General features: G+C 35.4%; 2 protein-coding genes across 2 annotated transcripts in view; both read left to right on the top strand.

Annotated features, from left to right (window-relative positions):
- The window catches only part of LOC123560993 (uncharacterized), a 164,841-nt gene that overhangs the window by 115,655 nt on the left and 30,026 nt on the right, over positions 1-19,160 (top strand). The window contains exons 34-38 of the mRNA XM_053552200.1: positions 3,551-3,708; positions 13,130-13,296; positions 14,551-14,697; positions 16,406-16,537; positions 18,719-18,841. Of these exons, the coding sequence (XP_053408175.1) occupies positions 3,551-3,708; positions 13,130-13,296; positions 14,551-14,697; positions 16,406-16,537; positions 18,719-18,841 (727 nt within the window). The remainder of the gene's footprint in view (positions 1-3,550; positions 3,709-13,129; positions 13,297-14,550; positions 14,698-16,405; positions 16,538-18,718; positions 18,842-19,160) is intronic.
- On the top strand, positions 7,543-10,400 carry LOC123564042 (uncharacterized protein KIAA1958 homolog). The gene is made up of 2 exons (XM_045357301.2): positions 7,543-8,149; positions 8,892-10,400. Exons 1-2 carry the CDS (start codon positions 7,608-7,610, stop codon positions 9,904-9,906), a joined length of 1,557 nt encoding a protein of 518 aa, XP_045213236.2. The 5' UTR covers positions 7,543-7,607; the 3' UTR covers positions 9,907-10,400.

The following is a 19,160-nucleotide window of genomic DNA, read 5'->3' as shown; positions in this document are numbered from 1 at the left end:
ATGAGGTGAGCAAGGATGCAGCACAGGTGAGCAGGAAGACAAATTATTTTAACGGCTGCTCATCCAGGGATAGTATGAAGCCTCAAAGTTGTCTAAAGCTTTAAGGTCAGTTTAAACTAGGAAAGGTGTTTAATCATTCATTTATACTGCATATAAGACCGGCCTATCCCCTTATTGTATATATAGGGTACAATTTTGTCATTGTTCAGTTTTTGCAATCGTTGGTCACTGTTGCCGAATTGGTGGGAAAAAGAATAGCAAATATTTCCGAAATTTAGTCTAACATGGAAGTTCCCGATAAGTTCGGTTATTCTGTGAAAGAGATTTTCGCTGTAATTACTTTTATGTATGGGTCTGGGAAGGCGCTTACAATACGGTTGGTAGGTGGGGGAAAAAGTTGTATGTAGAGTCTGCTTTGGTAAATGGCTATCGACCTCTAGCTCGAATGTCAATGTCACACTTGGAGGTCAGTTTTCATGTTTGTTGGGTTTAACGTCGCACCGATACAAATATAGGTCATGTGGCGACTTTCCAGCTTTGAAGATGGAGGAAGACCGTGCATTATTTCATAACGAGTGGGCACCCGGGTAGAACCACCGACCTTTCGTAAGCCACCTGGATTGATCCCTCACATGTAGAATACAACGCCCCGAGTGAGGCACGAACCCACATCGATGAGGGGCAAGTGATTTTAAATCAACGACCTCACTCGGCCACGGATGCCCCCTGTCAATGATCAACATCTTTTTTTTTCCTGTACGGTATGTAATTTAACAATCCATAAAGGAATTGTATTATTAATTGACATAAGTGTTTCCCATGATAAGACGGTGTGTCATGTACAACTATCTGACCTCTAGCTTAAAGGTCAATGGCACACTTGAAGGTCAAAGGTTAACATGACATTAAAGGTATGTGTACGTGTCCAGTCCAGAACTCTGCCATTCATTGAGGGATTACAATATCACTCGGCGCATAAAGGTCAAGATCATACTTGAAAATGAAAAGTCAATAGGCTTTTGTTCCCATTCAGTCCATATCTCTGTCATGAATTAAAGTTTTTTTTAAATATTACTCAGCACAAATATTCTCTATAATGAGACTACTTGTCATGCGCAATTTCAACGGTCAAGGTCACATTTGAAGGTCGGGTGTCAACATTGATCTTGCTTTTTCTGCCCGATCTGTAAATATATTATATCACTTTTCTCATGGAGATATCACAGGAGCCTGAAATTCTATCTATAATGCTCCAAATGGCTAAATATAAAAATTACCCCTCCTATATATATAAAAAAAGAACAGGAATGAAACAAAACCGTACCCCGCCCACTTTTTGTAAACAAGAAACTTCGAAAAACAGAAAAGCATCTCTATACGAGCGGTCTTATTTTGACGAGGACAAAAAAATATACTAGAAACACTGCTTACTGTAAACTGTCTTCCTTTTAACTAACATAAAATCATCATTTTCAATACCTTTTCGTTCATCGCCGAAACCATTGCGTGACGTCACATACATGTACCTGTTTCACAGCCTCGCAGTTAATTCGATATACTTTCACTTCGATGTGTCATAACTAATTAAGGGTCAAATGCAACATTTTTATAAAAAACACAGGATTTCCATACCATATCGCAGCGCTCAGGTTATCTGCCATAATAAAAAATAGTCACTATGGAAGTTTCCAATTTTTAAATTTCCCTCCAGTGAATAATGGAGTTACTTCCCCTTTTGTTTACGTTTTTGTTTTGAAAATATTAGTTGAATACATTGACAAACAAATGCAAATATATAATTTTTATTCATGGAAAAATGAACAATAAAATATAGAACATAAACAATATCCTACCTTTATTTCTTATCGAAGTGAAAGTACATCGAATTAACTGCGAGGCTGTGAAACAGGTACATGTATATGTGACGTCACGCAATGGTTTCGGCGACGAACGAAAAGGTATTGAAAATGATGATTTTGTGTTAGTTAAAAGGAAGACAGTTTACAGTAAGCAGTGTTTCTAGTATATTTTTTTGTCCTCTTCAAAAAAAGACCGCTCGTATAGAGATGCTTTTCTGTTTTTCGAAGTTTCTTGTTTACAAAAAGTGGGCGGGGTACGGTTTTGTTTCATTCCTGTTCTTTTTTTATATATATAGGAGGGGTAATTTTTATATTTAGCCATTTTGGAGCATTATAGATAGAATTTCAGGCTCCTGTGGAGATATAAATAACTTTGTATAAATATTCAACATAAGATCACGTGTCATGTGGACCTAATTAAAAAAGAGTGTTCGTGTTTGATATGATGAAGTAATTCAATCTATATTTTTTTTATATTTTCCCACCAATTTTAGAAATGATATTTTATTAAAAATACTTTTTTTTATTTACAGGTGTTATAAGCAATAGGCAACTGTAAATTATCAAACATACAAATTTTAATTCAAACATTATAACGTTGTGTATAGATAGCACAATGCTGTACACAGGTCATTGACAGATATCAGACCATTTGGTTATACTTCAGTTGGGATAATTGGTCATCTTCCAGTAGGGGACTTTGTATTCACTTGTTGTTTGCCACATTTTTCTCTAGCAAAGGTATGGCAGTGCAGATACCAGTAAAAAAAAAGGCCGAAGTGTTCATTAATACTCATGTAGTATACCAAAGTATTCCGGAAATGGATCCGTAGATTAAAATTATGCATTTTCAACCAAAGAGAGTACACTGAGAGCATGAAATAGAAAGCTGCATGTTTCGATGAGTTATTAAAGTGCCTCGTACACAAGCCTTGGTGTAAATACAATGTATTATATATCCTTATACTTTGTATTTCTGTTGGTTTCAAATAGATAAGGAAATGTATTGTACCTAATACTTCATCGGGATAAAAATATGCAAGAAAAACATTTAGATATACATAACTTTACTCAATTTGGTCAAGAAGTACCTGTCAACTTGTAACAAGCAAATCATGTTTGTCAAAACAAGAAGCTACGTAGCTAACATGTCATGGCTTTTTTTTTGTTAGATGTGTTTAAACTGACACTTATGTCACATAGACAATGCACATTTAGGTCTTACGACAACTTTTTGACTTAATGGCGGTATCCTTTGAATACAAATTGTTTAAGGCACTGACCTAAAACCAACCTTTTGCAATCCACTGCCTCCTCCCAATCCCTGCATAGAACGAAAAAAACAAACTAACAAAAACAGATATACGTATTATATGAAGTCATTAACACAGCAAGATTCAACATGGATGCATAACCATTAAATTTACTCATCTGCGAAGAAACGGCAGTCTAAGTATTAAAGTAGTCCAAATATTCTTTCACCTTAGTTCAGCTTATGACAGAGGTTTCTTAAAGTGAAAATTGATCTTTAAAGTTAGCAATAGAAAGAAACGTTCTCCTATGCTGCAGAATGAATAGACAGCTTGATTCAATAAACGTTTTGAACTTCCGGGGGGGTAATAATGACCATCTGAGTTTTATATCTGCTCATATCGAAGATGCTATTAATAAAAACATGAATCTGTCTACAGCTCATAAGAGGCGATCACTTCTGGTGGAAAGGAGGACAAAATGGAGACGAACTTAAATACTTTGCGAGCGGCAGAGAATATGCGCAAGAATGTGAGTGCGGGAAGATCAATAAATGTGGCGGAAGTGAAGACAAGTTGACACTGATTAATGAAAACAGGTATATTGTTCAGTGTGCCAGTTTATAGCAGTTGATTAGAGAGGTTGGTGAGCTGCGTTACAGAAAACATAGGCTACATTAAACGTTCAGAGTGAGCTTTTAGAAAAGGTGACTGATCCTACATCCGTCGTTTGCATTTTAAGCAAAACATTTTCAAAAAAAAAATGGAAAAAACGTCTATACATAGAAGTTTGTTAAGTGTTTTGGCTTTCATGCATACCGGCTTTCCCAAAGTTAAAAATAGAGATTAAAATTGACGCTCTTGAGCCACTTTTTGGGTCTCCGCAAAAGTGTGCTTGTAGCATCCCTTCATAGACTTTCTCAAGTTGGTTCACGTGATTTTGCTCGGACTAACATTTTGGCATCTACTGAGGTCAACGGTTTCTATTAAAATGGAATGCGCCCCGAATTTTTTTCCGAATTTCGTCCTGAAATTTATACTATACAAAATTCAGGATATATGGGATTAGGTTCCGATTTTACTTTGTCGCCATATTCTTCGAGTTTTTTGCTATTGTGTCACAAACATGGCCTCTGACGTCACTTTTCGTGTAACGCCCAGTTCCGAATGCTCTCGGCATTTTTCCTTTCCTGCGCTCTGAATGTCATAAAAATGAAAAATACAAAATAATTGTCACTTTGCATTTAGAAAATGCTACTCAATGGTACAAAATTCAGCGAAATAAGATTAACGTTTAAGACGTCAGAGACGATATTGTGACGTCAGAACGGAAAAACTCACATCAAGTTTTGCTATAAATTTTGCCTTAAAATCCAGTTTATAAAAAATCGGCTCGATAAAAAAACGTATAACTTTGGTATGTTGTTTCACAGTATGTGTACGTCTAGCAGACATATAAATACTTAGGGGTTACCGACTTTTATTTTTCAATATTTGACGATATTTTACCCCTACCCCATTAAGAAATTTCACGCTAAATCGGGTTTTCACGCTAAATCGTGTATTATTTAACAAAATAATCTAAATAGTATGCGAAGTTGCATGTATCAACGGTAAATCGGAAGGTATTGAGAGACAGAAGGGGAGATTCGCTAAGAAAGTGTTAGAAAAAGTCAGATTTTTTAAAACATGTAATAAATTGAAACATTCAGTGATTACGGACATGTTCCGAAAAGAAGAATTGTAGATATGAAATATCTTGGTGAGATATTTGATAAAGGGTGTAAATCATGTGAACGACATGTCGTATCTAAGGATATTATCGAGAAAAAAAAACTTGTTGACCTTGTTCATTTGTTAAATTAAGTGTTGAAACTATAATTTCTACATCCAGGACATTCGGAGAAACAGATAGGATTTTTACTAAATCTCCGTACTCCGTAAATCTGAACGCTGCAACTGGTGAGGGTTTTATAACATCTTTTCTAGTATTTATTACTTTATTAAGAGTTTGTTATTGCACTTGATTAAAAGGTTTCCGCCAAGAAATGAATTCTTTGCATCGGACCTGCAGCTGTGCTTAATTGTAATAGAAAAGACACTGTCTCAAGAATAAATTCTCTGCGTCGGACCAGCTGCAATACTTTATCGTCATCTGAAGATATGTCTTTCAGAAATAAAGTCTCTTCACTGGACTAGCTACTCTGCCTGACTGTGACCTCTCTCTCTCTCTCTCTCTCTCTCTCTCTCTCTCTCTCTCTCTCTCTCCGGTGGGGCTCAAACTCCCGAAACTCGCGATCCAGAGGCGAACGGTCTTCCACTGAGCTATAAATGCACACGATTCCACTTTCAGTGAAGTCATCTATTATGACTTTGATCGCCAGTCGGTTACCAAGAATGTGAAAAATGATACCATTTGCTCAGCTTTATGCGGATAGAATAGACTCCTTTCTCAACTTGTAATCTCGCATGAATGAGATTTGGAGATTGATGTCTAAATTAGTAGAATTTATTTCATGATTCACCATAAATTAATTAGTGTAAAAAATAATAATTTCTTATCAGATATAGGATCCGATATACTATTTTCGTGCTGATTATACATGTAAAGTGGAGCAACCGTCTGCCATGCGTCGATAAATATTTCTGGTAAAATCAGGCAAATGCTCATTCATAAAATTACATTTGAACGAACTTTCTAAATGTTAAAAACACGTTAAAGTACCTATTTTCACGATATTAAATCGACAACGGACCACATACAAGCTTTTTTACAAAGCTAAGGTAGCATTTGCAAGAGTCTGTGTTGAACGTTAAACTATTCTTCAACCTTTGAATTTGCATTTTGAAAACATCAGTAGGAAATAAACAATGGATAGTAAATAGTGGATATTGTCCGTAAGTATTGACCTGGCAGTCATGAATATTCCGTACATTTCCGTTATTTAATTCTCCGTGTCCGGACGTAAATAGCGTAAATATTTCTTGATGATAAACAAAATATCGCATGTGCAAGTAGCTGCGGGGACAAGCCGATTATCCATCAATCCCGGGGTTGTGGGTTCGAGTCCTCTGTCTGATAATCTATTTTTTAAATTTCATCTCCAAACTGTACAGGCCGGAAAATTAAAACTTATCTGATCAAATTTTATGGTTCATTTATTGAAAGAAATACACTTGCATTCAAGATATTTTGTAGAATGTGTCAAGTAAAGGTAGGTATCTTAGATAAAAAAGACAAATTACTCCCGAAAATTGATACTACAAGTGAAAACAAATAAAAATGCGTGAATATTGTCGCAAGGAAATGTAAGAATACAAGCAATTACGATAACACTACATTACATTTTGTACATTGAATATACAAAAATGATCTGAGGTAATTTTGAACCCGCGGTAATGTGCGTGGAAGTCAGACAGTTGATCCTAAAGGTTATTTGTGTAATAATAGATCTTTTCAGGATACAATATTGCGTGAAGTAACGAAAACGCCCGAAAATATTAGTGAAGATTAATGAGTGCCAGGTCAGTACTTACGGACAATAGTATAAAATATACATTTTGTCAAAAGTGTTTACCCGTGGTAACGTGCGTGGAAGTCAGACAGTTAACTATAAATGTTATTTGTGTGCTAATAGATCTTTTCAGGATACAATATTGCGTAAAGTAACGAAAACGCCTGAAAATATCAGCGAAGATTAATGAGTGCCAGGTCAATACTTACGGACAAAAGTATGAAGTATATACATTTTTTTTCAAAGTTGTTTTCTTTTCTTCTGCAGTTCAGATGGAATATATCGTGAACATTTCTTATAATAAATACATCTCGTTTTTAACACGAACGTAAGTTGTGCAAGTTGAAAACGCATTCTTTTTAACTCTAACGTCATATACCCTAAAACCATGTGGGGGTGGGGGTAAAGTTATATTATATTGCGAAAAATAGAAGTCGGTGACCCCTAAGTATTTATGTGTCTGTTAGACGATCACATACTGTGAAACAACATGCAAAAGTTATACGTAATAGTTATAGTATGTGTGAGAGTGTGTTACCAGGATATATCAGAGCTAGGGGTACATCGAGGGTATTTTTCTCTGCACATATCGTCGAGGCCGTTAGGCCGAGACAGATATGTGAAGAGAAATATACCGAGATGTACCCCTAGCTCTGATATATCCTCGTAACACACGAGCATCACATATTATAACTGTTTTATCGCATAGTTCTATCATTTCAATTTATTTATTATTTTTCTTTTATAGATCTATCATTTAAATTAATTTTTATAATTATTTTTACACTTATGATTCCCTTTCTGCACCTCACTGACTGAAACCCAGAAACGTTCTGTTTTAGAAAATGTGTTCCCCAGGTAAAAGTATCCAACAGATTTCTACATTTGTATTTACTCTTTGCATTTCATTGGCAAAACGCTTATCTCGGAGTCTAATTTGCTTCAGCGCCCAAGTAATATTTTTCATTTCAGTGCGCTATCTCATGCTGTATAGCTACGTAAACGCGAACAAGCTATCAGAAATAAAACAACGTAAAAAAAAACAACAAAAACGGAGTATAAAAAATCAAAATAGGTCGGATTCCGATTTAAAATTAGATGATGGACAGGACATATTTTTATCTCAGGTTCTTGACGAGATTGAAAGTATGCAAGAAGACGATATAGTGTTGTCGCAAGCTCTGGATTTATTTGAAAACAAGGAATCGTTTGACTTGTCAGATTCTCAGTTTAAAAATCTTGTAGAGGATTGCACCAGTGCAGACTTTTTCGGTAGTTTTACGTTGAAACTACCGACTGGAGAAAATTGTGAACTGTTAGGTGTGGATACACGTGAAAATCGCTTTGGAAAAACTACCAAAACTGAAGATTTTGACGCACTGATCAAGGACCAGAAATCGGGTAACACCGAGAGGAGTACAAAGTGGGCCACCTCTGTATTTGAGGCTTGGAGATCCGTTCGGAAACTGGACGGAGAGGAAATTCCACCACTCGAGGAATGCGATATCAACACACACCTTTCACGGTAAGTCAAAAAGCACATGTACCTTTGTTTCAATTATAATGCAATCAAGATGTAGCATTGTGAATTATACAGGTTTGTTGAAGTGACGAGATCAGTTGCAAACGCTTTGAGATTTGGCTGCGACTGCATTCTATATAAATTGGAGCCTATTCACTGTAGACTGGATATTTCGAACTAGCCCAAGTTTCTAGTTTTTGCTGAATGAACTCCAGATGTTGTTGAAAAATATATTTATGGTCACTAAAAATGGCATTCTTAGGATATATATTTCTAAATACAGTTTTATCTAACTCATCCTTAATAGAGCTTTGCTTGGCAAGATAGTTTTAAACTAGACATTCCTGAATAAAGGTATCCGATGGTGATTAAAATAGCTTTTAAGAATCACTTTTCATGTTTAATGGCGTAAAAATGTAGCTTTCCAATTATGAAAATAGGCAAAATTACGATTTCGAAAACTGGTACTTTTCAGAAAGTTTTCAACATTTTTGCATGGAAATGTACGTTGTTAGTCAAAATAAATCGACGGCCATGTCGATTTAGATTTGTAACTGGTAAAATCTTAGTGAGTGTGTTCGGATTTAACGTCTTTTTCAACAAGTTTTCAGTCATATAATTTATAAACAATGGTGTCTACTTGTAGCAGTGAGCACAATGCCACATTGATATATTGTGCAATTCTTTTTAGATTTTTGAATTCATGGAGAGTACAACATTAACTAGTATGTTTTTATACTTGCAGTTTTGTGGTAGAAGCAAGAAAGCAGGATGGTTCCCCCTACCCACCTGGATCGCTATATAATATTGCCTGTGGACTCTTGAGAAATCTCCGATCTTCTGGCATCTATGATAAAAACTTCTTGGATGAGACGAATGCACGATACGCGAGGTTCCGCGAGGTACTAGATGCTCAGATGAAAAAGCTGACAAAGGATGGGTTAGGTATTGGTCATAGGGAGGCAAAACCAGTCAATGAAGAAGATGAAAAGATTTTGTGGTCTAAAGGTGTATTTGGGAACAGTTCATCTGTTGCTCTTCAGCATACCATGTATTTCTATAACTGTAAATTTTTCGGATTAAGGGCTTTGGATGAACACCGAACATTAAACTGTAACCAATTTGCAATCGGGAGTGACGAAAATGGTCGTTACATAGAATTTAAAGGTACAAACAGTAAAACGTACAATGGAGGATTAAAACACAGGCGTATTGAACCAAAAATTATAAGACATTATGATGAAAATAGTGGAATTGTTGACTTTTATGAGCAGTATCTGAATGCATTGGGGCTTTCGGGTCCATTTTATCGGCGGCCTTTAAACAAATCCGAGGGACACTTGCGTTACGGGGAACAAGTTGTTGGAATTAATAAGTTAAAAACTTTCATGAAAGACATTTGTTCGTCTGCAGGTTTAGAAGGTAGATACACAAACCATAGTGGTAAGAAAACGTGTGCCACAACACTCTACCAAGGAGGAATTCCCGAGGAAGAGATTATGAAACGAACTGGCCACAGATCCACTACCGGGGTTAGGAAATACCAAAAACCGTCTCCCGCAATGTTGAAAGAAATTTCAAACACACTAAATCCACCGCAGACGACAATCAAGGCACAGTGTGAAACGGTCAATGAGAAAAATGCTGAAAGTGTTCTAAAGGATAACGACGAGTCAGTGGATAATAAACGCAGTGATCCAAGTTTTAAGGGTTTATTTTCTGGAAATCACTCATTCTCTGGATGCACTTTTCAGTTTTAATATCGTACGAGAACTGTTGTAACAGTGTGTTGGAATTGTTGTTCATAATGATTATATAATTGACCTACCCGTAGCACATACATTATAGTGCCATAGCAGATACATTTTAGCAAAATAGCACATAACGGATACTTTTTTAGCGCTTTTCAGTTTTAAGAAACATTTAAGAAAACTTTGAATTTCATATTTCATGACAATCATGTATTTCTGATGTTCATTTAGAGATAATGATAAATATCGAATCTTCGAAATATTCTAGTTTATTTATTCTTTTACTTTATAGATGCAGGTATTTGTGATCACTCTATCTCCGTGAACAATAAATTTGAAATAAAATCATGTTTTCATTGGCAGGAAAAAATAATACTCCCTCCATAGGACCTTGCCATTGTAAGAAAAAAAGTGTTGCGATAAATATATTCTTTCTCTGTGAACTGTAAATTGGAGCTAAAATCATCTTTTCTTTGAAAGGAAAAAATTATACTCCCTTGATAGGACCTCAATAGAGAAAAAGTGTTCCGATATATATCAGAACAGTTTTACTGTGCTGATATATATCGGAACACTTTTTTTCTTATGAAACTCATAGAGAAAAAGTGTTCCGATATATATCGGAACAGTTTTGTAAGATATCAGCACAGTTTTGTAGTAATAATGTGTGTTACTATGTATAACATGCTGCAAAGATCAAAGGAAAATTGCCGCACTATGCGATAAATTTTTTTATCGAGCTGGCTTCTTGTAAACTGGATTTTAATGCAAAATTTATAGCAAAACTTGATGTGAGTTTTTACGTTCTGACGTCACAATATCGTCTTTGACGTTTTAAGCATCAATCTTATTTCGCTGAATTTTGTACCATTGAGTAGCATTTTCTGTACGCAAAGTGATTATAAGTTTGTATTTTTCATTATTATGACATTCAGAGCGCAGGAAAGGAAAAATGCCGAGAGCATTCGGAACTGGGCGTTGCACGAAAAGTGACGTCAGGGGGCATGTTTGTGACACAATAGCAAAAACTCGAAGAATTTGGCGACAAAGTAAAATCGGAACCTAATCGCATATATCCTGAATTTTGTACAGTATAAATTTCAGGACGAAATTCGGAAAAAAAATTTGGGGCGCATTCCACCTTAAGTAATAAACAAGAAAAAATTCTAATAGCTTACGTCGTGCAACATTCTCAGTTGACTTCTCATGAACTGCTTGAACTGGATCAGAATCTGATAGAAACGCTTCTACACAGACCTCTCAAGAATGCTCAAATGGTTCCACATTTAAGGGCCATCAGATCTTCTATAGAATACATTTGAAGATTACTTAAATAATGGCTTACTGTACAGACACCTTTAATCAAGCATTGTCTAGTGGTCCTTTGCCAAGATTGTTCAAGCTACGTCCCTGATTCTAATATGGATAAGAATTGTGTGCAGGGCTGGATATGCACAAAAAGTTGGACTGTAACTTAGTCGTGATACCACCAACTCTTTTATAAATAACATGATTACCTCACAGTTAGACTATTGTAATATGTTTCTGGGTTGTAGTCCCAACACCATTTTGGAAATCTTGTCTACAATACAACAGCTCGCATTTTAACTAGGTTGCACCGTCACAGTCATTTTACCTCTGAAATAAAGGAACTTAATTTGTTATCTGTAAGATGTGCAGTGAAAATTTTCACTAAATCCATCAATGGTCTCTACAAGAGCATTTCCCAGCCTATATGACAGAAAAGGTAGACGTTTAAAGCCGGTTATGAATGTGCGATCTAATGTCATTTGTTGTGCTCGAACCGTTTTGATTGTGACAGCTGGAGCTTTTCAGACACAGTTCACTGGCAATGGAAAGCTCTTTTTACTGCTCCCAGACAATGGAAAGCTCTACTACTTTAAATTTCTGTTAATATGTCACATTTCTGTACACAGCATTTTGCAAATGGACAAAGTAAGATTGTTTTTTTTACTTTTATCTTAATGCATTAAAGTCACACTTGCCTAAATAGTATTCCCTATATATTCCATATCAAAACTGACAATTTTCAAAAAGATGCCACACATAGCTAAAACCATTTCAGAGAACAAGTCCATACAAAAATTTATAGTATTTTGACCAAACTGACATTACATGAAGAGAAACGTTTGAGTCATATATCTTTTAAGAGAGATTTTCTTGTCACATTTGTTTCCTGTAATATCCCATCAAAATCACACTGCTGCGACAGGATACATGACGTTTTAGAAGGTCCGGTTTTCGGAAGTTCCACTGTAGTACTTCTCTACTAAAACTGACTTTCACTTCACCATATACAATATTCTCTTCCGTTTCTTTTTACCAAAATGTCAAAATACGTCCACAAATCTTAACAAAAACCTAGCTTCAGTTTAGACTGTGCCGATGTCAAGTGAAACATTAGTCCGCCATCCGCTGCCTGCACGAGATACCACGTGACGATGAGAAAGTCACATGACACTGCAAATAAATGAGAAATAACAATGAGCCAAATACATTTTCCAACACACATCAAGGATTACTGTACCCTTTAGATTCAAAAGTTTAGGTTCAATATTTATCTGGAGCTCTTTGTTGTGGTTAATGTTTTTTATTAGCTCACCTGATCCAAAGGCTCAAAGTGAGCTTTTGTGACCGCTTGATGTTCGTCGTCCGTCTGTCAACAATTTATAAAAAGGTCTTCTTCTTTAAAACTACTGGGCAGATTTACACCAGACTTAATAGGAATGATCCTCCCCTTTTAAAATTGTCAATAATATCCATTCAGAATTATGGTTGTCGTGGCAACCGAAAGGAAAATCTTTAAAAATCTTCTTCTCAGAAACTGTTAGCTGGATTTCAAAAATTTTGTAAAATAATCTCTAGGTGACCTAAGGCTTCTTTTCCTTATGAGTTCTATAATAAAACATACATTGTATTTAAAAAATGTTCTTCTCTGAAACCGAGAGACACAGAGCTTAGATATTTTACGTGTGTCATTGTCGAGTGGTCCTTTATTAAAATTTTTCAAATCATGACACAGGGACATTCAAAGCCCTGCCCCGGGGTCACTTAGCCTTTATATACCTTAGTTTTGTGTTCTTAAATATTTGTAATAATTTCTCGATGTCTGCGTTAACATGTAATACATGAAAGAAATGCTCTATAAAGATTGTAGAACAATAAAATAATAGTAATATTAAAAAAGATTATATTCTTATTTGTCCTATAGGCGTTGTAACTGCGATGCGGCGGACAATGTAACACGCGCTGATGCCGGAATATTCCAGATTAAGGACCATCTTGCAGTCTGGGAAATGATGTTTAAACATCCGGGTACCCCTAACCCATCTGGAGAATTGATACTTGGACCATTATACTGTTCGCAGGAAGAGCTGGGTACATACTTTTCGTTTCGTTATATAAAACTTTCATTGAAAAGGATTAAAGTACTCTATTAATTAATAATTAGTGAATTGGTAAATTGTACATGGGAGCCATGCTTTTATTGTGACTTTTTGTGCCCCCAAACACTGAGCGGAGGGTGCATATAGATTTGGTCTTGTCCATGCGTCAGTCCGTCCGAAGTGACGCGCCTAGCTCAAAAAGTATTTTATATAAATTGATCAAACCTTGCATGAGTCTTAATCATGATATGAACTTGCGCACCTCCTTTTTTTGTCTGGCTCCGCTCTCTATTTTGGTAGTTATGGCCCCTGAAACAGTCAAAAATGCACATTTTCACTTTGTGATGCGCCTAGCTCAAAACGTATTTGATACTGATGATTAATTGATATAAACTTGCGCACCTCCAGTTTGTTGTCTTGCTCCATCTCATATTTTTAAAGTTATGGCCCTAGAAATCGTCAAAAATGCACATTTTACCTAATAACGTGCCTAGCTCAGAAAGTGTTTGATGTAAATTCATAAAACCTTGCATTTTTATCACCGGATGTGAACTTGCACACTTGGCATCCTTCTTGAGATTTTAGTGCTCATTACAGAGTTACGGCCCTTGAAATAGTTAAAATAGTTGATTTTTTGTTTGTGGTGCTCATAGCTCAAAACGTATATGGCCTAGAAGAGTGAATGTTTGTTGACGCTTTACCCCATTAAGACCGCAAACATTTGAATTATTGCCCCTTATTTATGACAAATGTACCAGTAGGTCACACTCTGTTCTAGTTGTTAGATCAGTCAGTACCACTGCTGGATTGTAAATAAATCATGGCTGCATAATGAAGCTGGAACACAATTCTGTTAAACTGTCATTTAGCTTCTAAATATTGAAAAATTGAGTAATAGCTCCATATTTTTCAACAAAATATATCAATTGTAACGTTAGTAATGGACCCATTAGGCAATCGGAAATTTCAATGCAGTTACGAATCCTCCATTTGTGATTTCGCCATCCTTCATATATGGCAGAACAGAAAATAATTTTCATAACAAGCGGAGAATGCCGAAATCGCACACGGAGAATACGGAAACTGGCGGAAATTACCGATTGTCATTTCCAGTCTACTACCTTGAGATAACCCCTAGGAAAATTCCAGCGTCTTCATCCGGTGGATACGATAGGCTTGAATCGGTGAAGCTTAGCAATTTACTCTAGTGAATGTTGAATTTATGCTATTACTATGGTTACTTTAGATCTAGATGAATGTAAAATGGGGTTCCATGACTGCCACAAGCATGCAGAGTGTATAAAGCTTGAGGATACCTACGACTGTATGTGCAAAGAGGGCTGGCAGGCAATAGGCCGACCTGAAAAATGGGCTAACGGAAGAAACTGCTACGGTAAATTTACGTTTTCTGTCTTACAAATTTCTCTGAAATATATGCGATTGTCTGTATGTTTATACATAGCAACTCACTTGAAATAGACTAATATATTTTCAAGGCTTAGTCTCATATCTCAAGGAGATTACAAGGATGTATCTTGAGCAAGCCAACATATGAAATCCACATTCAAAAGTAAACATTCTGAAATTTTAGCAATGTCCTATATCTTGCAAGTCATTATAAGTTACTGTAATTTGATAGAATGCAATCTGTACAATATATTCACATTTTGCCTTCAACTCACCGGCGAAAGGACAACTCGCCGTCTTGTGTTGCCAGTTGCGTAACGTCATTTATTAATGAACTAATGGCTACCCATGAATAAATTTACTACCTTGGCAACGTTCCAAAAGTTAAAACTAATATATCAAAGCAGCTGACACGTTAAATAATACAAAATAATGTCTTAAAACCAGCTTGATATTCGCGGATCACTTTAATCATTGGCAAATACCTCGAAAAACAAGCCCACGAACCTATACATTTTATTTCACAATATTATAGACCATATATTTATTTAAAACTATGAGATGTTTAATTAAAATCTACATTATAGAAGAATTTCTATTCGCGATAATGTTACGAAAATTGCGATCTTCCCGTAGACTCCCATTATAAAACTTGTGTGAACTTTTTTTTTATTTGCTGAATTTTCTAAGTATATTCTGAAGTTTTAAAAAATCAGGGTTTAATCAAATTTTACGTTGTAGAAAATTCTTTGATCCGAACGTGCAGAACTATATTAACACATGTTTCTAACGACATCTCTCAAACAATTTGACAAAGATGGTATACTAGTATATATTTCAGAGTACTACTAGTCTCCTTAGACACGTGTTCATAAGGTTTTCCTCGGTTGCACAAAAGGCTAATGGACCTTAAAGTAGCAAAGTCATCTTTGACATCTCCTCTTTAACTGCTCGTCTTGTTTTGAAATAATTTCAATAAAATATTTGTTTGGTGCATCTCCGCGAAAATTGTTCAAATTACGAGAGTCATTCAATGAATAATGCCTTTGAAAGTATATTGAATAAGTCTATAGATCGAATCATACTTTGGCGTGTGTTTCCATGGAAAAGCGTAAATTAAGTATGAACAAAGTCTGTGAATTAATATTTCACCAGGACTTATTCTCACATTTAGCGGCGAATAAGAGATGACAAAAATTACTTTATCAATATTTCTTTTTTTCTGTATGCGTATGACAGCTAAATAAAGAAAACCGAAAGTAATGCGCATTTCGTTTCAGTTGCTTAGGAAAACAGTCGTGTTTAAAGCATCAGATTTTATTTTTTGTTCAAAGTTATTTCGTTTTTCAGTGAAAATTATTATAGAGTTGGAGTTATATAACAGCATATATGCATTTTCTGGATTAATTCAAGCATGCTAGTTTTATTTCAAGCCATATCTCAACGTAAAAAGGATCGGAGCTATCTGGCTATCTAAAAACCTGCAAAAATCTTCTTCTCTGAATGTGCAGGAACGCTTTCAAAGAAATTTTGATGATTTTTTTGTATGACTCTTTTCTGCATCTTTTTTCAAGCTGTCTCGGTTAGTCAAAAAGCATGGCCATAATGATATTCTGTCTCTTTTCTATATTGATGGAAATTTTGTGTGCTGAAAATATATAGCCAAAAGCAGAATATGTGTTATATTTTAACAGATGATAACGAATGTGCTGAGGGTGTGAATAAATGTCCTCCATATGCTGACTGCACCAACACTGAAGGGTCCTATAACTGCACATGTCAAGAAGGATTCAGACCAAAACCTAACGCAAAGAAGAAGTGCGTCGGTATGTGAATATATATATACATAAGAAAGTAAGTAAGTAAGTAAGGTAGTAAGTAAGTAAGTAGTAAGTAAGGTAGTAAGTAAGTAAGTAAGTAAGGTAGTAAGTAAGTAAGTAGTAAGTAAGGTAGTAAGTAAGTAAGTAAGTAAGTAAGGTAGTAAGTAAGTAGTAAGTAAGGTAGTAAGTAAGTAAGTAAGGTAGTAAGTAAGTAAGTAAGTAAGAAAGTAAGGTAGTGAGTAAGTAAGTAAATAAGTTTTAATATAGTGACATTTTGTATAACATAATTATGCACAAAGTCAATATAAACAACAATTTACAACATCATGCCACGTTGAATCTAAAACTTAACCTTAGCTTGCTAGCTGCAAGTGATTTTGCCTTTGCGACCAGTGCAGACCAAGATCAGCCTGCACGTGGACCCGTGCAAGCTGATCATGGTCTACACTGATCGGTGTTCAGTCAGTAAATTTTTAGTACACACCCTTTTGAATAATAAGTGGATCTGCCAAAATTGAATGAAGGACAAGTCCATTTCAGAAATTTAGCCGGATAAAAGATAAGGCCTTATTAATACTGGTATAACTTAATTGTACAGCTAATCATCGTATTTTTTTTACCATTGAATTAACATACATGTGCGTACTAGCGAATATATTCTGAACGTATTTTCCTGGAGAAAAAAACAACATGTAGATATGTCAAAAAAAAATTTTTCTGTTTCAAAACATGCGCAGTAGAGGTCGAAATTATTTTTAACAAATACATAGAAAGTAAACTCTTTACATAGTTAAGCAGCATTTTCGTAAAGGTCCAAAGTGTTTTAATGTTATTTCTCTTAATAAAATGGACAATATTCATAGAATTGCCATACATAGCTAGACCCGTTTCAGAGTAAAAATCGCATCTCATTTTGAAGAAAACTGACAAAATGGGAAGCATAATCCCATCAAAATCACACTGCTGTGACCTGGTATTACCACGCCTACTAAAACTGAGTTTATCTTCACCAGTTAGAAATTTCCTTCTAATTTGTTCAACCAAAAAGTGAAAAATACATCCACAATGAAATTAAAACAGAAACAGTTAGCCAAAATTTGATCTCTTTGGGCAGCCCAAGTGGAAAATTAGTGGTCAATAACCTGTCCGCCTTTATGCCAGATGGCTCCCTTGCAGGTTCCAGTAGTATAGTCGGGCCTTAAACCTGTGAGAGTTTTATGTAACAAACGTGATTGTTGTAGCTTTACCCTTATTTGTACAGGAAGTTCTGTCCCTATATTTTAATCAGTTAAGTAAATCACGAAGGACATAACTTCTAGTGCAGCATAATGTTTTGAAACTGAGGCTATAGAATCTTGTATAAAAGGACTATTATCCAAACTTGCAAAACTGCCTTTAATCACTTTCTTGAATAAGTATATAACATTTAACCCTAGACCACGTTCTAGAATAAGTTCTAGGTCCAAGTTTAAATCACATTATAGAATAAGAATAAGATCCAATCTTTTATCACATTCTAGAATAAGAAAGAGATCAAACACTAAATTACATTCTAGGATAAGAACTAGTTCCAACTATAAATCGCATTCTAGAATAATAACCAGATCCAACTGTAAATCACATTCTAGAATAAGAATCAGATCCAACTATAAATCACATTCAAGAATAAGAACCAGATCCAACTATAAATCACATTCTAGAATAAGAACTAGCTAGTTCCAACTGTAAATCACATTCTAGAATAAGAACTAGTTCCAACTGTAAATCGCATTCTAGAATAATAATCAGATCCAACTGTAAATCACATTCTAGAATAACAACCATATCTAACTCTAAATCACATTCTAGAATAAGAACCAGATCCAACCATAAATCACATTCCAGAATAAGAACCAGATCCAACTGTAAATCACGTTTTAGAGTAAGAACCAGATCAAACTGTAAATCACATTCTAGAATAAGAACCATATCTAACTCTAAATCACATTTTAGAATAAGAACCAGATCCAACCATAAGTCACATTCCAGAATAAGAACCAGATCCAACCATAAATCACATTCCAGAATAAGAACCAGATCCAACTGTAAATCACGTTTTAGAATAACAACCAGATCAAACTGTAAATCACATTCTAGAACAAGAACCAGATAATTAATGCATATTTGGTTTTATACTATTTATTACAGATATAAATGAGTGTGTGGAAGGGACTCACAATTGTGATGAAAACGCAAAGTGCTACAATAAACCAGGATCGTACGTATGCCGCTGTAATAGGAACTATAGAGGGGATGGTTTTTCATGTAGAGGTAAGTTTGTTGAATTAGTCATAAACATTGTAGCAGTTATAAATAGGCTTTACGTACACATATATCTTCCGTTGCGTTTAATGTCATACAAGCCATACAAGTATAGGCTTAACGGCAACTTCCCAGCTTTTGATGGTGGAAGAAGATCTTAGATGTTATCTGGGCATTATTTCAAGTTTGGATGGGCACCTGGGTGGAACAGTCGACCTTCTGTACGCCAGTATGGAATAATTTTATACCAAAGCAAAGTTTTGAGGGACAAGTGATTCGAAATCAGTGATCTCTATCATTCGGCCGTTGAGGCCCCTAAAAATGTAAA

This window comes from Mercenaria mercenaria, chromosome 10 (genome assembly GCF_021730395.1).
Source record: "Mercenaria mercenaria strain notata chromosome 10, MADL_Memer_1, whole genome shotgun sequence".
In the NCBI taxonomy this organism is placed as follows: domain Eukaryota; kingdom Metazoa; phylum Mollusca; class Bivalvia; order Venerida; family Veneridae; genus Mercenaria; species Mercenaria mercenaria.
The sequence above is the reverse complement of the archived record's forward strand: the minus strand, read 5'-3'. Positions and strand labels throughout refer to the sequence as shown.